The sequence below is a fragment of the Macaca mulatta genome, chromosome 6 (assembly GCF_049350105.2).
Source record: "Macaca mulatta isolate MMU2019108-1 chromosome 6, T2T-MMU8v2.0, whole genome shotgun sequence".
Taxonomy (NCBI): Eukaryota; Metazoa; Chordata; class Mammalia; order Primates; family Cercopithecidae; genus Macaca; species Macaca mulatta.
This window is the reverse complement of record NC_133411.1, coordinates 103,096,491-103,117,447: the sequence shown is the minus strand read 5'-3', so window position 1 is coordinate 103,117,447 and position 20,957 is coordinate 103,096,491. Positions and strand designations below refer to the sequence as shown.

The 20,957-nt window shown below is 37.9% G+C and overlaps 1 protein-coding gene across 18 annotated transcripts in view; it reads right to left on the bottom strand.

Annotated features, from left to right (window-relative positions):
• CAST (calpastatin) overlaps window positions 1-20,957 on the bottom strand; it is a 110,503-nt gene that overhangs the window by 6,676 nt on the left and 82,870 nt on the right. For 10 of the 18 annotated variants that reach the window (XM_015140464.3, XM_028849589.2, XM_078005006.1 and 7 more), the window contains 10 exons: window positions 20,205-20,252; window positions 18,821-18,916; window positions 16,772-16,867; window positions 12,725-12,826; window positions 12,148-12,231; window positions 9,449-9,499; window positions 9,289-9,360; window positions 4,560-4,658; window positions 1,593-1,697; window positions 781-873 (listed from right to left, as the gene is read on the bottom strand). In XM_015140464.3, coding sequence (XP_014995950.3) covers window positions 781-873; window positions 1,593-1,697; window positions 4,560-4,658; window positions 9,289-9,360; window positions 9,449-9,499; window positions 12,148-12,231; window positions 12,725-12,826; window positions 16,772-16,867; window positions 18,821-18,916; window positions 20,205-20,252 — 846 coding nt within the window. The remainder of the gene's footprint in view (window positions 1-780; window positions 874-1,592; window positions 1,698-4,559; window positions 4,659-9,288; window positions 9,361-9,448; window positions 9,500-12,147; window positions 12,232-12,724; window positions 12,827-16,771; window positions 16,868-18,820; window positions 18,917-20,204; window positions 20,253-20,957) is intronic. The other 8 variants (XM_078005004.1, XM_078005007.1, XM_078005008.1 and 5 more) reach the window with 1 other exon arrangement.

The window sequence follows — 20,957 nt, the reverse complement described above, 5'->3', positions numbered from 1 at the left end:
GCAAGGAGAATTGGTTCCTGTAATAGGAGACCCTGAAGCTGACAGTGCTATTTAAACCAGGAATCATCTCACCAAAATGAATCAGTACAGAAAGAGAAGGGTGTAATTTGGACTTCCTTGTTTTCTGTTTGATGAACAGGCATGGAAAGGGTTATTTATCATCTAATGGACTCAAAAGTTAGAAACCAAATAGGAAAGAGGTGGGGGACAGGCCTGGTTGACCTACAAAAGACTGGTTTCTATCATGTGGGAGACAAAAGGTCAGGGACTTTTTGGCAGAGAAACAGGATTTGTGATTGGGAATATTGCTTTGCCTGTCTTCACTTGCAATAGTGCTGATGGTGATGTAGAAGAAGATAGGGAGACCCCAGGTCTTGGAGCTGCCTTATTAATTTGCCCTATTAATTATGCCAACACCAGCTCCTTTTCTACTGTCCTTAAACAGAGATTGCTTCCTTTGAAATCCTATCACCTTAGTGATTTTTATAGCCTTTTCTTGAAAGAGAGAATCACATTTCTTGGATTACTCTTAAGCATCAGTGACTGACTGAACAGTATTCAACCCTGTTTATACCACAGAGCCTAGCATATGCATATACAATGATATTGGCTCAAATAAATATTTACCTGCTGGTCAGCTTTGGTGACACATTAAAAGCAGTCAGTCATGATATGTCTTTATGCTATTGTAAAAGAGTACAGCTACTATTTATTTCAAGGAGGTTTGAATTTAAAGATCTTTGTAGCATAAATCCGATCTAGCAATTTGCCTCAGTTTACCTGTCCCTTATCATCCAGGAGATGTCTGTATTCAGGTGGGATAGTGTCATCTCTTTCTCCAAGCTTGTCTCTATGTTCAGCTTTTGCTTTTTCCTATATAAACAGTGAGCAGATAGAATTAATATTCATTTCCTCTTTCACTTAGAAAATACATTGTCAAATGTAGCATTCAGCATTTGTTGTACTTTTATGAGGCAAAACATATGGTCTGTTTTTATTATTTAAGCAACAGAACAACACAGATGACTTCAACAGACTGCTAGTTGGCTAAAATATATAATCCCATATGCTTCTGTATGTCAATTCATATCTGTGAATTTTCTAGCTATATTTTAAATGGAAATAAATGATTAAATAATTATCCTCAGAAACCATGTTAGGAGATTAGAACCCAAAGGTATAAAATATCTTTTTCTTTTTTTCTGTATGGTTTCACTTTTCTAATAAAAAAAATCAGGCCACTATACCCTGCCATTTAGAGAGGTCATATTTACAACTTTGCCTATTTATAAGCGACTTTGAAGGACGACAGCTAATTTGAATGGATGTGCTGACTGCTTGTGTTGCATGGGAGGAAGCCATGCATACGCCACACCTACCTCCCAGAATCTCCTCAGGGAGGCTCCGCTGGTATCTTTGTCACAGATTCAGTGACCTTCCCCTCCAGTGGAGTACAGATTGATTTTTCTACTTCCTTATAATTTCATGTTTAAAATATAGGTTAAATTCACATCAATATTCCTACGACAATGACAGAGTCAAGAACCAAGGATTAAAATTTCACTTATTAGTGAATTTTTTTTTTTTTTTACCTTTACTTTATCCTCCATTGGTTTGTTCTCATCTGGGTCAGGCTGCCTTTGTCCTAGACTATCGGAGAGTTTATCCAAGGCATCATCGAGGTCTTTGTCACTCTGCTAAAAAAGTAAATAATGCTGAATTAGTCACTCATTAGCCAAACTGTATCAGAGGCAAATTAGCCCAGGAACTCCATCTTTTCAGGCGGGAACCTGTTTCCTTGGAAGAAAAAGACATCTGGGGCTGGGGCTGGGGCTGGGGCAGGGGAGTAGACAGGGTCAGAGAAGAGAAGGCTAGGAATGGAAGATCAGGAGAAGAGCGGCAGCATCTGTCAACCTCTGGGGTTGGAGGGCCTTCCACCCACCCCGCCCATGTCTTGGTGAAGATCCCCAGGTTAAGAAGGTCTTAGTGGAAGCCTCAGGATCCATATCCAGTGGGTGACCTGGAGGTCACATAAAGGGTCCAAAAGCAAATGAACCAACCATGTGTGTCTTTCATTTAGAAATTAAACACCATTAGAAAACGATATGAAAACAAATATCCACTAATGTTGTCAGATGGTTAGGAAGCAGGATTCTGCAACTATAGAGGGTGAGCGTTTCTTTGGTTCCGTGGGTCCTCTCTAAGACTCTAAGATCTTGAGGGGTGCATTTCATAAAGTGCAGCATGACCCGCAGTTTGTGGGAAGCCATGGAGCTCGGCACTGCCATCCTAATACCTCCTAGGACGCAAAACCCCAGAGACAATCTGGCGTCAGGAGAGTGGAAGGGGCTTCTCTGCCACACTGGTATGAGTGGCCTGAAAGACTTCAGAGAATTTCTGAACTGGTGGGGATACCTCTCTTTTCATCTTTAGGAAGCTCATGGAAGCTAAATTGCAGAAATGGGAGCTGGTATTCTACACGAAAAAAATTATGGAACAACAATGTCACTGTAACTAAGATAGCTTAATTCCTCTAACATTTATTTACTGTATGATTCAGGCAGCTTATTTAACCTCTTTCGGCCTCAGCTTCCTTGGCCATAAAATGTGAATAACAGTAGTACCTATACTCCTAAGTTGCTGAGAAAAGTAAATGATTGAAAAGGTATTTAAAACAGTACTAGTTGTATGTTAGGACCCAACAAATGGTAAATTATTATTAGTATTATTATAGCAAAATCCTAAGTTTTGTTTCAAAATATTTTTCAACACATTGCATTCAAAATTCCACCTCTAAATGAATTCAATTAAAATGTGTTTAATATCTACATTGTATAAGATACCATGCTGAACTCTGTCCAATACTGTATAGAACTTTCCAGTTGATTTTCAAAGTGTTTTCACATACACTATCCAGTTTTATTTGATGCCCACAATGGTTCTCAGTGAACTAAGCAGGCTTTTTGGAGGTAAAAAGCTCAGGGAAGCTAAGTCAGTTGTTTGAAAACAAATTGTTAAAAAGTGAATAGAACCCAGGTCTTGGGACTGATAAAGGTTTTCCCTGTCATGGCTTAGTCACATCCATGATCTTCTATTTTCTTTGAAGCAGTTTTTCCTGTTGGAGTGATTTTATTACACAGATCTTTGAAAGCATGTCTTCAGATGCTTTCAGTGTATCTAACACTGCTAATAACAATCTAATAATCTCAGCAAAGAAAGCTCCCGTGAATCATCATGGCTTGACACTTTGATTTCCCAATTTTTTATCTAAATAAAGCTTTATACCTTGTTTTAGTGACATCTTCAAATAAAATGTTAACTAAAAACAAGACTCTCTGATGGGAAATGTGATCAGAGAAGTGTCACTGGGAAACCTACTTCTTAAAGGCAAAAAAGTTTCTGATTGCAAATGTTTACTGATAGCCTCCATCAGGGCAGAATCTCTGGCCTGAATATTAAGAACTGAAGTGTAAATGGCAGCCTAGGCTATTAATGGTTCTTCCTTTCTGTTGCATGGGGACTTTTTTCATTGTGGGTGTGTTTACACACACATGCACACACACACACATACACACACACAGGGCATTTTACTGGTTTTAAGTGCTTTATTATAATCCAGGATTATAGCTGCTAATGGTAGAGCTGCCTGGGGCCAGGTCTGGGCTTTGTCATTTGTGCCTCTGGATATTTTCAGATGATCCTGAAGCTGACCCAACAGGATGAAAATCCATCAGAATCTCAGACTGCAGCACTAAATATGCTTTGATGCTACATCAAAAGGAATGGAAGCATAGCTGACTTCACTAAAGTTACTTCATCTCCATCTAGCAAATGAGGCACTGTTCTCAAGCAAAGGAGATGGGGATCTGGTTTAGGGCAATCCCTTTATAATTTGATGTTCTGTGGTCTCCTCGGTAATGTATAATTTGGTATTGCACAGGTGATTAGTCAAGGAAGTCTGGAAAAGCTTTGGTCCCACAGCCTTGCCTCACAGCATGTAAATAATTAAAACAATATTGATGCTGAGGTTCTTCTACAGCTGGTATGAAACTGACAAATTTTTACTGGTGTGAATTGGGAAGAAAACAATGCTATTCTATGACATGTTGTAAAATGTTGGTAAAATGTTTGTAGAAGCTCAAACAAAACAATTCCATAAAATACACTTGAGGTTAAATAATGGGTAGTAAATTATAGAATGTATAAGAAAAAATAGGAGAAAATCAATTATCAGGAAAGCTAAAGAACTTTTCAAATCTAGTAATTCGAATATAGACACAATGCACTTTATTGTACTTTCAATTCTTATAAAGCGACGATATTAAGGTCCTTGACTATGTGTACAATGTTTTCACATATATTGTTTCATTTAATAATATCAAAGTTAATCTCTGCCATCTCCCTAAATCATCAGTCTCGGCTCTTCTGAACTAGAAGGTGCCTGATCTTCCTAATAATTCTGCCTATTTTCATTTGCTTTAAACAGGTGCCCTATTTTCTTTCTAGTTGTGGCTGCACAAAAAGAAATATTTATCTCCCAAACAAGATGTGCTGCTTACCGAAGTATCACGGGGTGGGGCTCCAGTGTGGGTGGTTGAAGCTGGGGTTTGGGAAACCACTTCAGAGATGGCAGCAGCAAGTTTAGCATCTTCAAATTTCTTTTATGGAAAAAAATTTTATGAGTGACATGTTGTATATAAAATTATGACCACAATGCCATCACTTAACTATAACTCTTAAAGATAGCTTAATGACTGTTTATTCTCTTGATACAAATAGACTCATAACATATAATTTTAGAAGAAATTTAAACTCTTCTCTATTGTATTATTTTATACAATTTCCTATTTCTATTTCCTTCTCATATTGATTATTCTAAATACTATGCAATAATATAATAACTTAGAGTTCCATGGTTTGTTTACACATCTCCTGTTGTACATTTAGGTTATTCAAAGTTTTTAGCTCTTTTAAAATTGCTCTGAGTAAGTTCTAGTGAGTAAGTTATGGTGCTGGCTATATTTTGCCAAACTGCCCTCTCAGATGTTGCTAGGAATTCATACTGCGAAAAGCGATGAATACGCATGCCTGCTTTCCTATGGCCTTGCTTGCCAGAATTTGACTTTTATGACGTATTTTTATTTCTGATAATCAGTGTAAAATGATATACTACTATTGCTTGTATATTGTGGTATATGGTGTCAGGTTTCAGGGTTTTTTTTTCAATGTTAAATATTATTCTAGCAACTTTCTGAAATAATTTTTGTTTAAAAAATATTGAATATTTGCTTCATTTCAAATACTCCCTTTTGACAGAAACCTTAGGTATAACTGTTGATGAAAAACCAGAAAAAAGTCCAGAACTCTTTGGTGACTCCAACTATGGATAGCTTATTTTGAAAAAAGAGAATTGTAAATTTTACCGAAAGATGGAGAAAAGCACATTACAACGATACCAACATTCAGAAATTTATTGCAGCATGTTATTATTGGAGATCATTTCAACTAATTTAGATAACTATAAGATACTTATTGTCCATTTATACCCTGTAAAGCAGTTTTAGAATGTAATATTTTAGGTAATCTAAAATGTACTAAATTCATTTTCAGTTATGAGAAATCTTTGCTTATATGACAAATGAAAAGAATAACAAGTTGTCAAATGAAAAGAATGACATATTGAAACATTTGTATTGTCTCTTCTTAATCTATCTGATTGACTTATTATTTAAGCCTTTTAATACTAAGTATGAAACAACCTATGGTCTGGAAATTTGTTTTGCAAAGCTATATGTACATGTTATTTAGTTCATCTAACACTACACAAAAGCATAAGATGATTTTTCACTCTTTTTAAAAATACTAAATCATATATGTCCATTTCTCAATTTTTCCAATGATTATGCTTTGATCAACATTATTGTATTTTCTATTTATTATTACTGTATAACATATGCTAGTGTTTAGTTGGATTAATCTTACCTAAAAGTATTGAAAAACGCTTTTCAGTATTTTTTTCAAATTTTATAATTTATTTTTCAAATATATCATTGAATAATTTTATTGAGTTATAAAAAGTATCTTATTGCTATTTAATAAAAAATTAACATAAAAAATGACTTGAATTGTCATCATTCTTTTTAAGATATTTAGTTAAACTGACAATGTATGGCCTACAATTTTTTTGTGTCCTTATTTTTCTGATCATTTCTCCTTTTGTAGTTTACGTAAGTCTGATCTCATATTAATTACATTTTCTCATCTGTTGTTACTAATAAACATGGCATAATATTACTTACAAATGTATTATCTACAAGTAGTGCTATCCACAAATATATTCAAATGTTCCCTTTTAATGTTTGTCATTTCTTTTTCTTGTGTTGTTAATGATTCTTCCATGCGATAATAAGCAGAAATGACAATAAACTTTTCATAGTTTCTGCTTTTAAGGAAAATGCCTCCATGATATTGAATATTTGATTCTGAAAACTAAAGACTCTTTAACACGTTAGGGGATTGCCTACTTTTTAAAACGTTTTTATTTATAATATGAGTATATGTAAAATTTTAAATAGATCTTTTACATGGACATAAATAATTGTTTCTATTTGATATACCACTACAATATATTGACAATTTTTCCAATAATCAATCAATACTTATAATGGCAAATAATTTCTTAACTGTTTGTTATATTCTATGTATGTTGTATGTAATTTTTACATCTACATGTTTAAGTAACTTTAGCTGATACAGTTATATTCGTCACATTTTAAGATTAGCACCATAATTACTCATAGAAGCAATTAGGTGACCCCATCTTTTTCATGACATATTTATCCACATAAGAACTGAGTGTTCAACAGCTGCAGGAGTCATCTTTAAACCTTCAGTAGAAGGAGAGTTTGAAAACCAATGCAATATTTTCTTCAGTCTTTTTTTTTAGGTTTTGTGAATTATGCAGTTTTATATTTTTGTTTAATCTTAGAAAATTGTTGTACATAGTGTTTCCTAATAATTTAGTTGTACTCTTGTACTGATTATTGTATTTTCTCACATTTATGTTACATTTTATTAGTAAGATTATTTTCTCTATTATATTTACCAGTGTTTTGTAAAATCTTAAAAATTCATAAAAACCAACTGACTATTGGCATTAAACTAGCAATAATTTAGTTGATCTCATACATTATTATATTACTCTGTTAAAATTTAACTGTATTTTTCATAAGGTTTTTTTTCCTTTTGCATTTGCTAGTATTTTATAAAGTATTTGTTATTTCAAAAGAAACAACTATTGGCCAGTTAACTTTCATGCTGCTAGTTTCATTTCCTGGTATGCTTATTGCTACTTTGTTTTGGGTGGTTACCTTATTAAAACTTTTAGAAATTTCAGTTGAAAATTCAATAAGCATTTGGTTTATCAGGTTTCTCTTTTTCTCTATCTCTATTATTGATGAAGGTATTTTATGACAATGTGTCACAGGAAAACTGCTTTGACTGCTTCTCAAAGATTTTTACTTGTAATATCTTTGATGTTTTAAAATAGTCTATTATCAATGTGATCTCAGTATTATTAGGGGAATAGTTTTAAGTGTTTCTTTTTACATAGCATTTCTGTTCTGTTTTATTATTCTCAAAGAGCATGGAGCTACTTTTTTATAGATGAACATTAATTATGAGCCATATGTGATACTTTTCCCCCAAAGTTCTTGAAACTTTCCCTTAAATAACTTTCTATTTTGATTATTTGGTTCTCATGATGATTAGTTATTTCCACTTTATTAACTATATTGTTGACACTAATGTTTCCTTTGCTAATTTTCTAAGATTTTTTTTTTTCATGGTTGTTTCATCTCACCATTTCACTGCCATATATCTTTGAGGGGGGCATATAAATTCATTGTTACTTTTTCCAAATCTTTGAATTTCTAAAAGAAAAAACACCCCTAACTATTGTAATAATAATAATAATAATACATAGGAGGAGGAAGGGAATTGAGATCTTGTTCCCCACTATTTGTTCATCTGTTCTGCATCACTGTAATGCTATGACTTCACATTCCTGGGGTACTCCTCACATTGTATTCTTCACCATGTCTTACAGTTTCTAAATCAAGGCTGGAGTGCTTTGCTGTGATGTGGTCTGTATGGAAGAGGATGAGAGGAAGGTCACAGGATGAGGTGACTGAGCAGCATGATGCTTTTACAGGGGTACGGAGAAGAACAAGCTCTGGTTAGCAAGCTCTTCTTTGAGGGGCTTTATTGCTTCATTCAGCAAAAGCAACAACTTCAGGCAATTCCAAAGAATCATTATTTCTTCCAGTTGTCATTCTGTCTATTCTCCAACTGATATAAATATATTTTCCATGCCACTGTCATAGAAACTGTTATAATCCCTTTTCTAACTGACTGCTAATAATACATTCAGTGGTTTAAAAACTGAGTTCCCAATAAATAGGTAAACTAGACTCCATAAGAAAAGGTTCTGCAGTTATTAAGTTTGGGAACTCTAACAGACTCACTATATATTTGCATATAAAAAGCCATGAAAATCCTACAGTAGAGAAACCTGCTTAACATTACCCAATATTGTCCAAACTTTTCGAGTAACAGAGTTCCCTTTAAGGGACTCTATATTCCACACAGAGCCAAGTTCCCTTAGGAGGCAATTTGGGAAATGGTAAATTGTAGAAATATCAATTGGTAAAGTTGTCTGAGGAGTAATTTTGGATAAACTTACATTTAAATTCTCTTTTCATAGGGGTACTGGTACTTGATATTAGTTACACTACTAAAAGCATCCACTGTGTTGGGACAATATTTCATGGTGCAACACATTTTGAATGGCTACAGTGGGTTGAGGGCCACTAATTTTATGATTGTTCCTCAGTCCCCCAGTCAGATTCTAAGTCACCAGTTTCCATTTATTTCTGCCACTCTAAAACTAAAGAAATAGGCCAGGCGCAGTGGCTCATGCCTGTAATCCAAGCACTTTGGGGGGCCAAGGTGGGTGGATCATGAGGTTAGGAGATCGAGACCAGCCTGGCCAACATGGTGAAACTCCATCTCTACTAAAAACAGAAAAATTAGCTGGGCATGGTGGCACATGCCTGTAGTCCTAGCTACTCAGGAGGCTGAGGCAGGACAATCGCTTGAACCTGGGAGGTGGAGGTTGCAGTGACCGGAGATTGCGCCACTGCACACTCCAGCCTGGATGACAGAGCAAAACTCTGTCTCAAAGAAAAAAAAAAACTAAAGAAATAAAACCAAGACTTTTGGACTTACAAGAGATGAAGCATTTTGTGGACCAGAGAAGTCCTCAGACAAAGCATCCAGAAGGAAGTCTTCACTCATGGGCTGCAAGGACCAGGAAATGTATCAACAAACACCATTGCAATCAGGGCCAAAAGGAAAAGATATCCTTAGAGAAAACTGGTTTGCTTACTGGAAGCTGTTCCTTAGACTCTTTCGGCAGGAGTGGCTTTCCATCTTTATCCTATCCGGGGGGAAAAACATGGCATGAAATCATTTTACATTTTATCCAAGTTATGAAACCTTGCAAAAATTACAAAAGGCCTGCCTACAGGCTATACTTGCTGTCGTACATTTTAAATTAGATCCATCATGTCAGGAAATAGATTCTCTCACCAGAGACTAAGCTCTAATTAGTTCATGTCAACAAACAGCTCACAAGCACCAGGCATTCCCGAGTCACGGGGGCTGCACAGTGGACGAGGTATGGCTTGTGACCTCAGAAGCCCAGAGACTATCACAGGAGGAAAAGGTGCAAGTCAGCATAGTGTGGTATGTGGTGCTGTGATTGGGGTTTGCAGGACAGTGCGGGACAAGTCCTTTACCTACATGGGGGTGGGCTGGTTAACCTTGTAAGCCACACATCTAACTCATCGGCAAGGACTACATGCCAAGGCCTGACCTAAGCATTGGCAATACAACAGAAAATCGCAAAGACAAAGGTCTTGCCCTCAGGGAGTTTAACCTGTCGGTGAAACGCTCTGCAACTTATGGTTCAGATTATGTCAAGCTGTAAACGACTCCAGGTGCCACACTTGAATAATAGGACAAAATGAAGAAAGCATGTGGGCTCTTTAGTAAAAGAAGATCTATATACTAATAGGAAATTCCATTTATCCACCTACACAAAAATAAGTAAATACAAAGATATACATATATATTTCACCTGAGAAACTGGTTAAGGTTGGTTTTTGTTTCATTGAAAATGTGAAGTGCAATGGTTTAGAGGTACAAGCTGAGTAACAATTTAAATGCTCCAAAATTTGAAACTTTTGGAGTGCTGACCTGACAACTCAAAGGAAATGCTCACAGGGGCATTTTGGATTTTCAGATTAGGGCTCCTCAACAGATATAAGGCAAATATTCAAAAATCCAGAAATGTCTGAAATCTGAAACAGTTCTGTCCCCAGGCATGTCAGATGAGGGATATTCAACTTGTATCACCTGCTTCCCTCATGACTGACTTGCGCCTTCTGACCATTCTTCAGGTACAGGGGAAAGCTGAACCTGTGCTTGTTCTCCACCATCTCTTAGCTGTAAAGGCAGAAAATTTCCTAAGTGATGCCTAGGACTCTGGGGGCACTTTTGCTCCCTACTCAAACTTAAATCGATTTTCCATCACTGCATCATTCTGTGTCTGGAAGGGGAGGTTGTGTCCTGCCCTTGGGGAGCTGAATCTCACTGAAGAGACCTGATGGGAGCATAGCTGGTGAATACCAACATAGGATTTAAATGAGATGAAGCTATTGCCTGAAAATATTAATAGGTAATTACTACTGTGTGAGGTAAGTCAGAAGAAGATGAAATGACTACAGAATAAAGTGATCAGGGACAGTGAATCAACTGCTTCCTTAAACACTACTACTAAATTCAGTAAGGGGAGACAGCAAATCACCAACCAATCACCTATCATGAAGAGAGTTTACCTGCACTTGACCAGCCGCTACTGAATGGGCACTCAGTGGAGACAGAACGTGTGGCCCTTAGCACGCTCTCTAGGAACTTTGCAAAGCAACGTACAAATGAGCCCAAATTAACAGAAACGCTGTGGCTGCAAGTGAATTGTAAAACACAAGAAGCAAATATAAAGGTATCCAGAATAATAAACTTTCAATCATGGAGAGCTCAGTCTAGTTCCTGTGTCTGCTAAATAAATGGGCTAGTGCACAAGGATGAGTGAGAAGCAAGAATTTGATATTCTAGAATTGTTAATGAAGTTTACTTGAATACTCTTTTAAATCTTGGCCTGCTACGAAGATGACTGACATTTCTTAAACTGTCCGTGAATCTGCCTCATTTAAGTGACTGCACTTAAACCACAAGACTCATAATGGGGTCTCCTCCTTTGTTCTCTATAATCTGTACTTTCAAAATAGAGGAAATGGGGCAACTTAACACTATACTCAATGTTAGATAGGTTCTCTTATTTTTCCAACTTACATCTGAAAGTTGCTAATTTTTTTTATATAAGATAATAGTTCCTTATTTTAGTTTTTTTCATTTCTTCTTTTGAGTCAGGGTTTCACTCTGTCATCCTGGCTGGAGTGTAGTGGTACGATTATGGCTCACTGCAGCCTCTACCTCCTGGGCTCAAGTGATCCTCCCACTTTAGCCTCCCAAGTGCCTGGGACTACAGGCACTTGCCACGATGTCTGACTAATTTTTTTGATTTTTTTGTACAGACTGGGTCTCATTATGTTGCCCAGGCTAGTCTTGAACTCCCGGGCTCAAGAGATGCTCCTGCCTTGGCCTCCCAAAGTGCTGGGATTATAGGCATGAGCCACCATGCCCGGCCTATTCCTCATTTTAGTTCTCCTATCTACATAAGGTTTTTTAATATTTCTGGTATTATAACAAGCTGTGGGTTAGAAAGGAAAACATTAGGCAACCTAGACATTAGATTTCTTTCACTTGAGGATCAAGTCTCATTAGGAATATTTTAGCTTTGTATCTGGTGTTCTAACACTATTAGGAGTAGACTAATACTATTTGGTGTTTGAAATACAAAGAAATAACATCTTTATATTCCAGGTCTGTTCCCAAGTCTCTGTGTTCCGTGTATGAATTCAGTATGAATTAAAATAAAATAGAAAAAGACTCCAGCCTGTTTACCTTGACTTCTTCTAATCTATAGTCAGGGGGAATTGTTTCTTCTTTTTCACCAAGTTTTTCACGGTCTTCTTCTTTGGCCTTCTCCTGAATAAAAATTATACCATTTTCATTGTTAGTATGTTTTTTCTCCCCATAAAATTAATGCTGAGTGACTAGATTTGAGGTAAACAAATTTGTCATTAGGTTAGGAAGTACATATGGCCATATGCTTAGTGTTCCTACAGCAACTTAATCTGGCAGGTTCAGGCACCAGCAGAAAGCCTGCTGGGCTGCAAGGCAGCTGTGAGGAGCAGCAGGCATCTGCTGCTTCCTTCCCAAGTCCCAGCAATGTCAATGCAGGTGGGCAAAGATGAGACTCAGGCCTCTGGTCTGTGCATGTCGTCCATCCATGGTGGGGGTTCAACAATGTGGCTTATTCAGGTTTAGCTTATTAAACAGGATATGTGCAATAATAGAAAAAGCCAGCTGGTCATGTTTTACGGGAAATATAAAAAACAAAACAAATGACTAACTTATTTGCAGGGGGAGGAAGTGATCAATGATAGTTATTTTCCAGAAGCATCTCAGTTGCCATTACCTTGACTTTATCCATCACAGGTTCTCCATCTTCTGGATCTGCTTCCTTTTTCCCCAGGCTATCAGCCAAGGCTTCTACAGCATCGTCTGGCACCGTGCCCTTCTGAAGTGCATTAGTGGATATATTAAGTAGGTGGTTAATCACTCCCTTTAAAACATATGCTATCAAACAATTCAGAAAGGCATATCATTATTTCAGACAAAAGGCACGTTATCTTTTAATAACTTATCAACTGAATTAGAATCCATGTTTAAAAAACAAAATGTTTAACATTTGAGCAAATTTGTTATATTAAACATTGTGTACAAATTATATGTTGATACTGTGAAACTTACAAGACCAGACCCACAGTTGCTTTAGAAATAAGAAAGACCATGGATTGAGGTGTACCACAGAGAAGCTGAATACCAGGAAAGAAGAAAGACGTGGTCTTTATGGAGATCATTCCATAGATGGCACAGGAAAGACTTTCAGAGCCCACAAGAGGCCATTCCTCTCCATTTCCTGTGGGACAGCCTGGCTCGTCTCAGAAGGGGAGGCTCGGATGCCTGTTTTCTCCAAGGGGCTTCTACTGACCAAAGGGGATTCAGGGCTGGTTCTGGTGACTCTGCCTGTGACCAACTAACCTGCATGGCACAGTGAGAACTGTCTACTTTTGGTCCGATTGTTCAAAATGAAATGTTCTCCCTCAAAATGTAATGAACTCTGGCCATGCTGGTATTTAAAATGACATTGGATGAACACAGAGGATAAATAGTGTAAAGGGAAAATAAAGCGAATGATCTGTACATTAGTGGCTCATAAAAATCAACTTAATGATTCATGACCAGGACTTTTCTTTTTTAATGAAGAGAACAGGACCAGGCACAGTGGCTCACACCTGTAATCAATCACAGCATTTTGGGAGGCCAAGGAGGGAAGATTGCTTGAGCCCAGGAGTTTGAGACCATTCAGGGCAACACAGTGAGATCCCACCTCTACAAAAAGTTTTTAAAAATTAGCCAGGCATGACGGTGCATGTCTGTAGTCTCATCTCCTCAAGAGGCTGAGGTGGGAGGATAGATTTGACCCCAGGAGGCTGAGGCTGCAGTGAGCCGAGAACATGCCATTGCAGTCCAACCTGGATGGCAGAATGAGACTCTGCCTCAAAAAAAAAAAAAAAAAAAAGTGTAACAGTGTGTATATGTGTGTGTGTGTGTGTGTGTGTATTTATAATGCATCATGCACAGAAGGGATAAATACTTTTTTTTTTTTGAGACGGCGTCTCGCTGTGTCGCCCAGGCTGGAGTGCAGTGGCGCGATCTCGGCTCACTGCAAGCTCCGCCTCCCGGGTTCACGCCATTCTACTGCCTCAGCCTCCGAGTAGCTGGGACTACAGGCGCCCGCCACCACGCCCGGCTAGTTTTTTTTGTATTTTTAGTAGAGACGGGGTTTCACCGTGTTAGCCAGGATGGTCTCGATCTCCTGACCTCGTGATCCACCCGCCTCGGCCTCCCAAAGTGCTGGGATTACAGGCTTGAGCCACCGCGCCCGGCCAGTACTATTCTTTAAACTGCTGCTTCCAGTGTATAGGGATGGGAATGCAATATCAATGAATTTCCCACTGTTTTCTTGGTCAAACAAAAGTGTAAAAGTCCTTGGGTTAAACAATCTCAGAGTTTAATCTTATTATTAAAATCTCTGACCTCACAATGAGCACCTATTAAAATTTTAGGGTAAAAAAGTATGTTTCTGTTTTATATTTCTTTTTTTTTTTTTTTTTTGAGACGGAGTCTCGCTCTGTCGCCCAGGCTGGAGTGCAGTGGCCGGATCTCAGCTCACTGCAAGCTCCGCCTCCCGGGTTCACGCCATTCTCCTGCCTCAGCCTCCCGAGTAGCTGGGACTACAGGCGCCCACCACCTCGCCCGGCTAGTTTTTTGTATTTTTTTAGTAGAGACGGGGTTTCACCGTGTTAGCCAGGATGGTCTCGATCTCCCGACCTCGTGATCCGCCCGTCTCGGCCTCCCAAAGTGCTGGGATTACAGGCTTGAGCCACCGCGCCCGGCCAAGTAAAGCTTTTTTTCTGATAAACTGCGCTGCAAAAGGAAAGATGACCAAAGAGAGGGAGCCTAGGAAAGTGATTTAGCACCACCTAGTGGCTGAACACTGTATGCGTTTTATTCCCAAGAGCTACAAAAAAAAAAAAAAAAAAAAAAAAAAATCCCTGAGGCTTCGAACCTGTTTGGGATTATACCTAAATTAAGCATTAAGTAGTAACAGCTGCAATACTCTAATCAAGGACATCAAGAGTTGCACTGGTACCCAAGTCTTATCCAAGCAATGTGAGTTGCTACATGATTTAAGACACCTGCTCACACTACAATTCTGTTTTCTCATACTCTATGCTACAAAATCCTTGGAAACCACTGCTTCCCCAGACCTGTGCCCTTTGCCAACCTCTTGCTTAATAAATTACTGAAACAGTTAAAGAAAACCTAGGAGAAGAAGCAGACTTAAGAACGAAGGAATCTGGAAACAGGAGTAAGGACTAAAATTTCTATTTCTGTAATATTTGACATTATCAAATTCAACAACTACAACTCAGGTCTCTGGGTTTCCTTAACAAATTTTCTTTTTATACACACAAGAACCACCCAGGGAACGCATTCATCTCCTTCCTCTGGTCTGTCTTCCTTCAGCTCTCTAATCTGCATGCCTTTCTTGAGTCCTCTGACCTTTATTACACTCTACAGCTATTCTTTCTGGCTTTCGAGGGTGTCACAATCCCAGAAATGCCAACTGCCTCAGTGACAGTAACCTTGGCAACCATGGCCAGAGTTGGTGGAGTTGAGGCCCTGGAAAGGAGGATGAGGAAGGGGAAAACAAGAGCTTTTTTTGTTTTGTTTTGTTTGCTGTCGAACAATCCAATGCTCAGCTCTACAGTCAGGGTAAAGTTGAGAAGGAATTGAGCCCTCTAAGGCCCTGGCAGTCACACTTGGCAGATGAGGTAGGTGGTGCAGGTGCAGGTTTTGGTTACAAGAGTTCTCCTGGGGAATGCTGGCTACTGTTGTTTTGACTCCAATCACGGCCTCTGTGCCTGCTTTCTTTACCAGAGTCCTTCTAGAGTCCCCCCTCCTCTCCTGTTCTTTACCACTGTGGCCGGGCACCCATGTTGTAAAAAGTACCTGAAGAGTACCCGGAAACCCCCCAAAATTGGGGAGGTCTCATATCCACACTAGGCTTGAAGACAGCTGAGAGCAGGGGCCATATCTTTCATTTCAGCTGAGGCTCTGAAACATCAAGTGGATCAAGGTCAACTCAAAGCCTCACTTCTCTCATCTATTATAGGAGGATGATCAGGACAGACTTCATAGTGTCCTTGTGAAAATTTAATGGGAAGACACTGCAAAGCATTTAGAACAATGGCACAGTAGATGATGAAAGTTAGATGTTCAGAGGGAAGAGGTACTAATTCTGCAGTAATGAAATATAATTCCCTCAGATGTTATTCCCTGAGTCAAATTCTATCATTAACTAATTGGGGGGGGGAACTCTAAAATCAAAAGAAAACAAAGATTCAGCTTGTTATATATTATACTTCATATGAAAATTAGAAAGTGAGAGAGACGCACGAAAAGAAGAAGGAAAGAGAAAGAAATTGAGTCAGTCTCACCTTCTGTAGTTGGGAGAGTGGGGAGGAATCATAATGATTTTAGTGCATGTTATTCTACCAGGAAAGTCAGTAAAAAGTAACTTTGGGCTTTCGGTGGAAATCCAAATAGGCTTAAAAGATGCAGAAAAGTGAAAAAGCAGGATTATCCACAATAGCTGAGGAACTAGAATTTCAGAAGAGTAGAGAAAAATACAGTTGGGAGTAATTTAATTAAAAATTTAAATCTTAGTCTGAATTTCTACAACATCTCTGAAGCCCAAAGAAACAACAGATACTATAATTATATCAGATTTTATTTTTAATTTGTCAGAATAGATAAAATGATGGTAGAGAGCGATGGGAGGAGGAAGAGCACCTTCTCAAGCCACTGCTCAAATGCCCAGGGAGTCACTCACCAAGGTAGCTGGCTCAGGTGGTGCTGACTGTATACTACACATGGAGGTCCGAGACACAGCCTCCGCCACGGGAGCTGGAGCAGCGGCCTTAGATTCCTGAGGAAAGATGCAAGTACTCTCAACAACTTTAGAAACATTTGGTTAATAAGACTGAGCAATGGTAGACCAACAAGACACTCTGCTATATTATATGGTGTGAACATGATTCTCTTGAATACCTAAGGATTGCTGAATAGTAAATAAGTCAAAGCATGCTAAGACTCTTCAGTTGCCATTTTTTCCAACTTGGTTTTACTTCTCACCTTAGGCAGGTTACTGAAACTCGCGAAACTGAGTTTCCACATACGTAAAAAGAGAACAATGAAAGTATCCACAGCTGAAGGGTTCGTAAGGGGCCTATATGAGACAATGCAGGCAAAGTGCTATGCATAGTACCTGGGAACACAGTAAGCTCAATACATTTGAGCAATTATTGCTATTATTTCTATTAGTTAGTTGTCATTATGTATAACAAATATGCCTATTATGTAACATAGCATTATGTAAAATACTGTATTTATATAAATCTAAGAGCACTTTATATACCGCTATGTAGGAATGGAAGGTAGTAATAATAAACCACAAGTTCTCGAAGTGTAATCCCTGAACAGCCTCAGCACCATAAGAGCACCTAGAAATGCAGATTCTTAGACCCCCACCCCATGTACTAAGTCAGAAACTTTGGGGGTAGAGTCTAGCAGTCTGTGCTTAAAAAAACTCTCCAGATGATCCTGATGCATGCTAAGGTTTGAGAACCACTGTCCCATCTTATTTTATCACAAGAATGAAGTTTCAAGGCTGGGTGTGGTGGCTCATGCCTGTAATGCCTGTAATCCTCCCTTTGGGAGGCCGAGGAGGGTGGATCACTTGAGTCCAGGAGTTTGAATCAGGCTGGGCAACATGGCCAAAGCCCAGCTGTGCAGAAAATACAAAAATTAGCCAGGCATGGTGACATGCACCTGTAGTCTCAGCTACTCAGGAGGCTGAGGTTGGAGAATTGCTTGGGCCTGGAGATTGAGGCTGGAGTGAGCCAAGACTGTGCCACTACACTCCCAGCTGGGAGACAGAGTGAGACCCTGTCTCAAGAAAAAAAACAAAACAAAACAAACAAAAAACAGAAGCAAACCTTTAAACAAATTGTTTTAAATCTAGATATTTATGGAAGCCTATCCTATAGGCAAGGTGCTCAGCAGATGGTCATCAATAGGATATGATCTCTTCGTTCAAGGAGCTTACTACCCATTTAAACTTGGCATAAATGTTAGCGTTAAAGAGGGACTAAAACAGCTAAACTCTTCTTTGTAACAAAGGCTTGAATAGTGATATATAAAAAAAGAACTACAGATCCTCTGCCATGTTGTGTTCTGCTTAATAAAGGTTGGATGGATCCAGTTTAGGGAGGGAAAGGCAGGAGATAAAGAAAGCCATATCTTAGCAGAGGCTTGAAAGGATGAGTAAGACTTTAGCTGATCTAGAATTAGAAAGAAAGGTCAATCAAGACAGAGAAGCCAAGTGAGAAAAGCCAGGGACGCACACATACTTATTGTTCAGTTTATTGACACAGGGACACAGTTTGGTAGGAAAGAAAACAGGGTCAAGAATATGGCAATGGGCACTTTTTTTTGTAGGGATGGGAAAGACATGACGACAGACATACTTGAGAAAGAATGAGTCCAATGGACATGAAGGAGACTGCAGAAAGGCCACTGCAACCCAGAGGGGAGGGGTGATGACAGCTCAACCAGGTCAGTTACAGAAGCTGGGACAAGAAGGAAGGCATGGCTTCCAGAGCTTTCCTGAAGGAGTCATTGCAGGACTTCAGTTGCAAGAATATCAGGGTTAGGTTGGGGCAGAAAGCACATCCAAAAAGGAAGACAAAAATGACATGGAAAAACGATGGCATATTAGGCTTTCTAATAGACTGCTTCATGCTAAAACAGTTTGTCTCACTTTTTTTTTTTTTAAGATCACAAACCTCAAAACTAGAGATTAATATGTTTAGAAACGTACTTCTGTCTTTTCAGTTGGCTTAGATGGTTTTTCTTTATATTTAGACGGGTCAAAATCTTCTGAAAGTTCATCAATGAGCTCTGATTCACTCCGAGCCTGTAATATAAGAAGTTCTGTATATTACAAGGGGACTCTTTTTTATTTTGCAAAAAAAAGTTTTCATGGAACAATTATTTTCCCTGATTAACACAATGAGGCCATACTTAACACCCAAAGCTAATTTATAAAGGGCGTATTTTTTCATTTATCAACGTTAAGATAAAATTTTCATGAAACAAATAAGAAATACTTACAAAACACTTCAGTACCGCAAAAATATTAATGGTTTATTTGGTCAAATGTTTCCTTGATATTTTAGTTTCAGAAGAATTTTGTTCAAATAAAATTGCCTGTTCTCTACAATGAAGATCTGTATAATTTTTTAAAATGTGATTATTTTCCTATTTCCTCATGACTTCTCTTCTGAATAAGTGAAAACATGGATCATATACTCTGTTCATATGATTATGTGGGATTTTGGCAGGAAAGTTCTGCTACCCCTTGTTCTTTCAGGGGAGTGGTATTAGTTTAGGGCATGTGGAGACTGTCACTAACAACAGTAACATGATAGAAGGGCATGTGACTCAGACGCTGGGACTCAGACTGGACAGCCTGAATTCTAAGTCCTGGGCTTGGCTTGCTATTTTCTAGCACCTTGACCTTGGGCTATTTACATAGGCCCTCTGTGTCTCAATTTCCTCACTGTAAAATGGGAATAACAACAGTACCGTCCTCATTCACTGAGGACTCACAAAGATAATATCCAAAAAGCATTTGGTGCAGTGCCAGGTACATAGCAAGTGATTAATAAATGTTGCTGATTATATGTGACAGGTCACTACCAACTTAAGGCAAAACAGAATCATCAGAGAATTTGATCAGGATGGACAGTGAGAGTTACACACACAGCCAGAGCTTTTCTTTTCCTTTTTGATCTTTATATTCTTGAAATGCCTGCACTGTGGTTTGTATACAGTAGGCATCAAAAAAAAGTGCTAGCTTAATCTGACTTAAGGGCCCTCTTGACATCAGTTTCTAGTGTGTAATAAATTTTACTAGAAATTTATAGTCCAGTAATGATTTTTGAGGAAGATCATCTTTTTTTAGCAAATTTATTTTATTTTATTAAAAAAAAGAAAGTATATAATGAAAAAATACAATAAAATAAGATCATCTTTAAAATATAAGGAAAGGAGCCACAGGTATCAGCCAAGTGTTACCATCTCCTCTGCACTCGGTTAGCATGCAAGTCTGCACAGTGAACTCCGGACTGTCAAAATTATCTTAATTCATACTTTACATGTCTATTGTTCTTTAAGTATCAGAAAAAAATGTATTTCCTAACCTTGGGTTTTTCTTCAGGCTCTGGCAATAGTGGTTTTCCATCTTTATCCTGTAAATAAAATTAAAACTCATTGGAAATGAAATAGAAAATTTTGCTTTCATGTCCCATCAAGTTTGTTTCTGGGAATTCCAGGATAAGAGATGTCAACTAATTTTTTTTCTTAGATTCACATGAGTTTGTGTTTCAAATTTACTTTTTATAAAGTATTTAAAAAGCAGCTGAGCTGTAAAAATCAAGATGTTACCAAATAGAACGCACATTTACTTTAAGTTATTAAAAAATGTTTTTCATCTGTTGGATAGAGTAATAGGAAAAAAAATTCTTTGGCAATAAAGATGTATGTTTATGAAAGCTTTTAAAAAATCCCAGTTCTCCAACCTAGAGTGAAGAGGTGGATATCATTCCTATAACACTATTTAGTTTTTTTGGATACGAGGTTTCATAATTTAGAATTGTAACCATTTTCCAACATGTGTTTATATGCATGATTTCAAAAGTAAATGACAAAAATGTAATGACAGGAGTTAGTCTACCATCCTCACCATAATCAAAAACAATAGCAACAAAACCACCTTAACTTAGCATATTGGTAAAGCCTCGTACATTCATATCTACCCCTCAGAAGACCTATGGTGCTTTTATCCATATAGCATTAAGAAAAAAAAACTATCCCCAGATTGTTCCTTCTGAGTTTAAGGATCTTTTGTAAGAATTGTTAATAAATAAAACATTTAAATTTGTGGGAATTTTAAT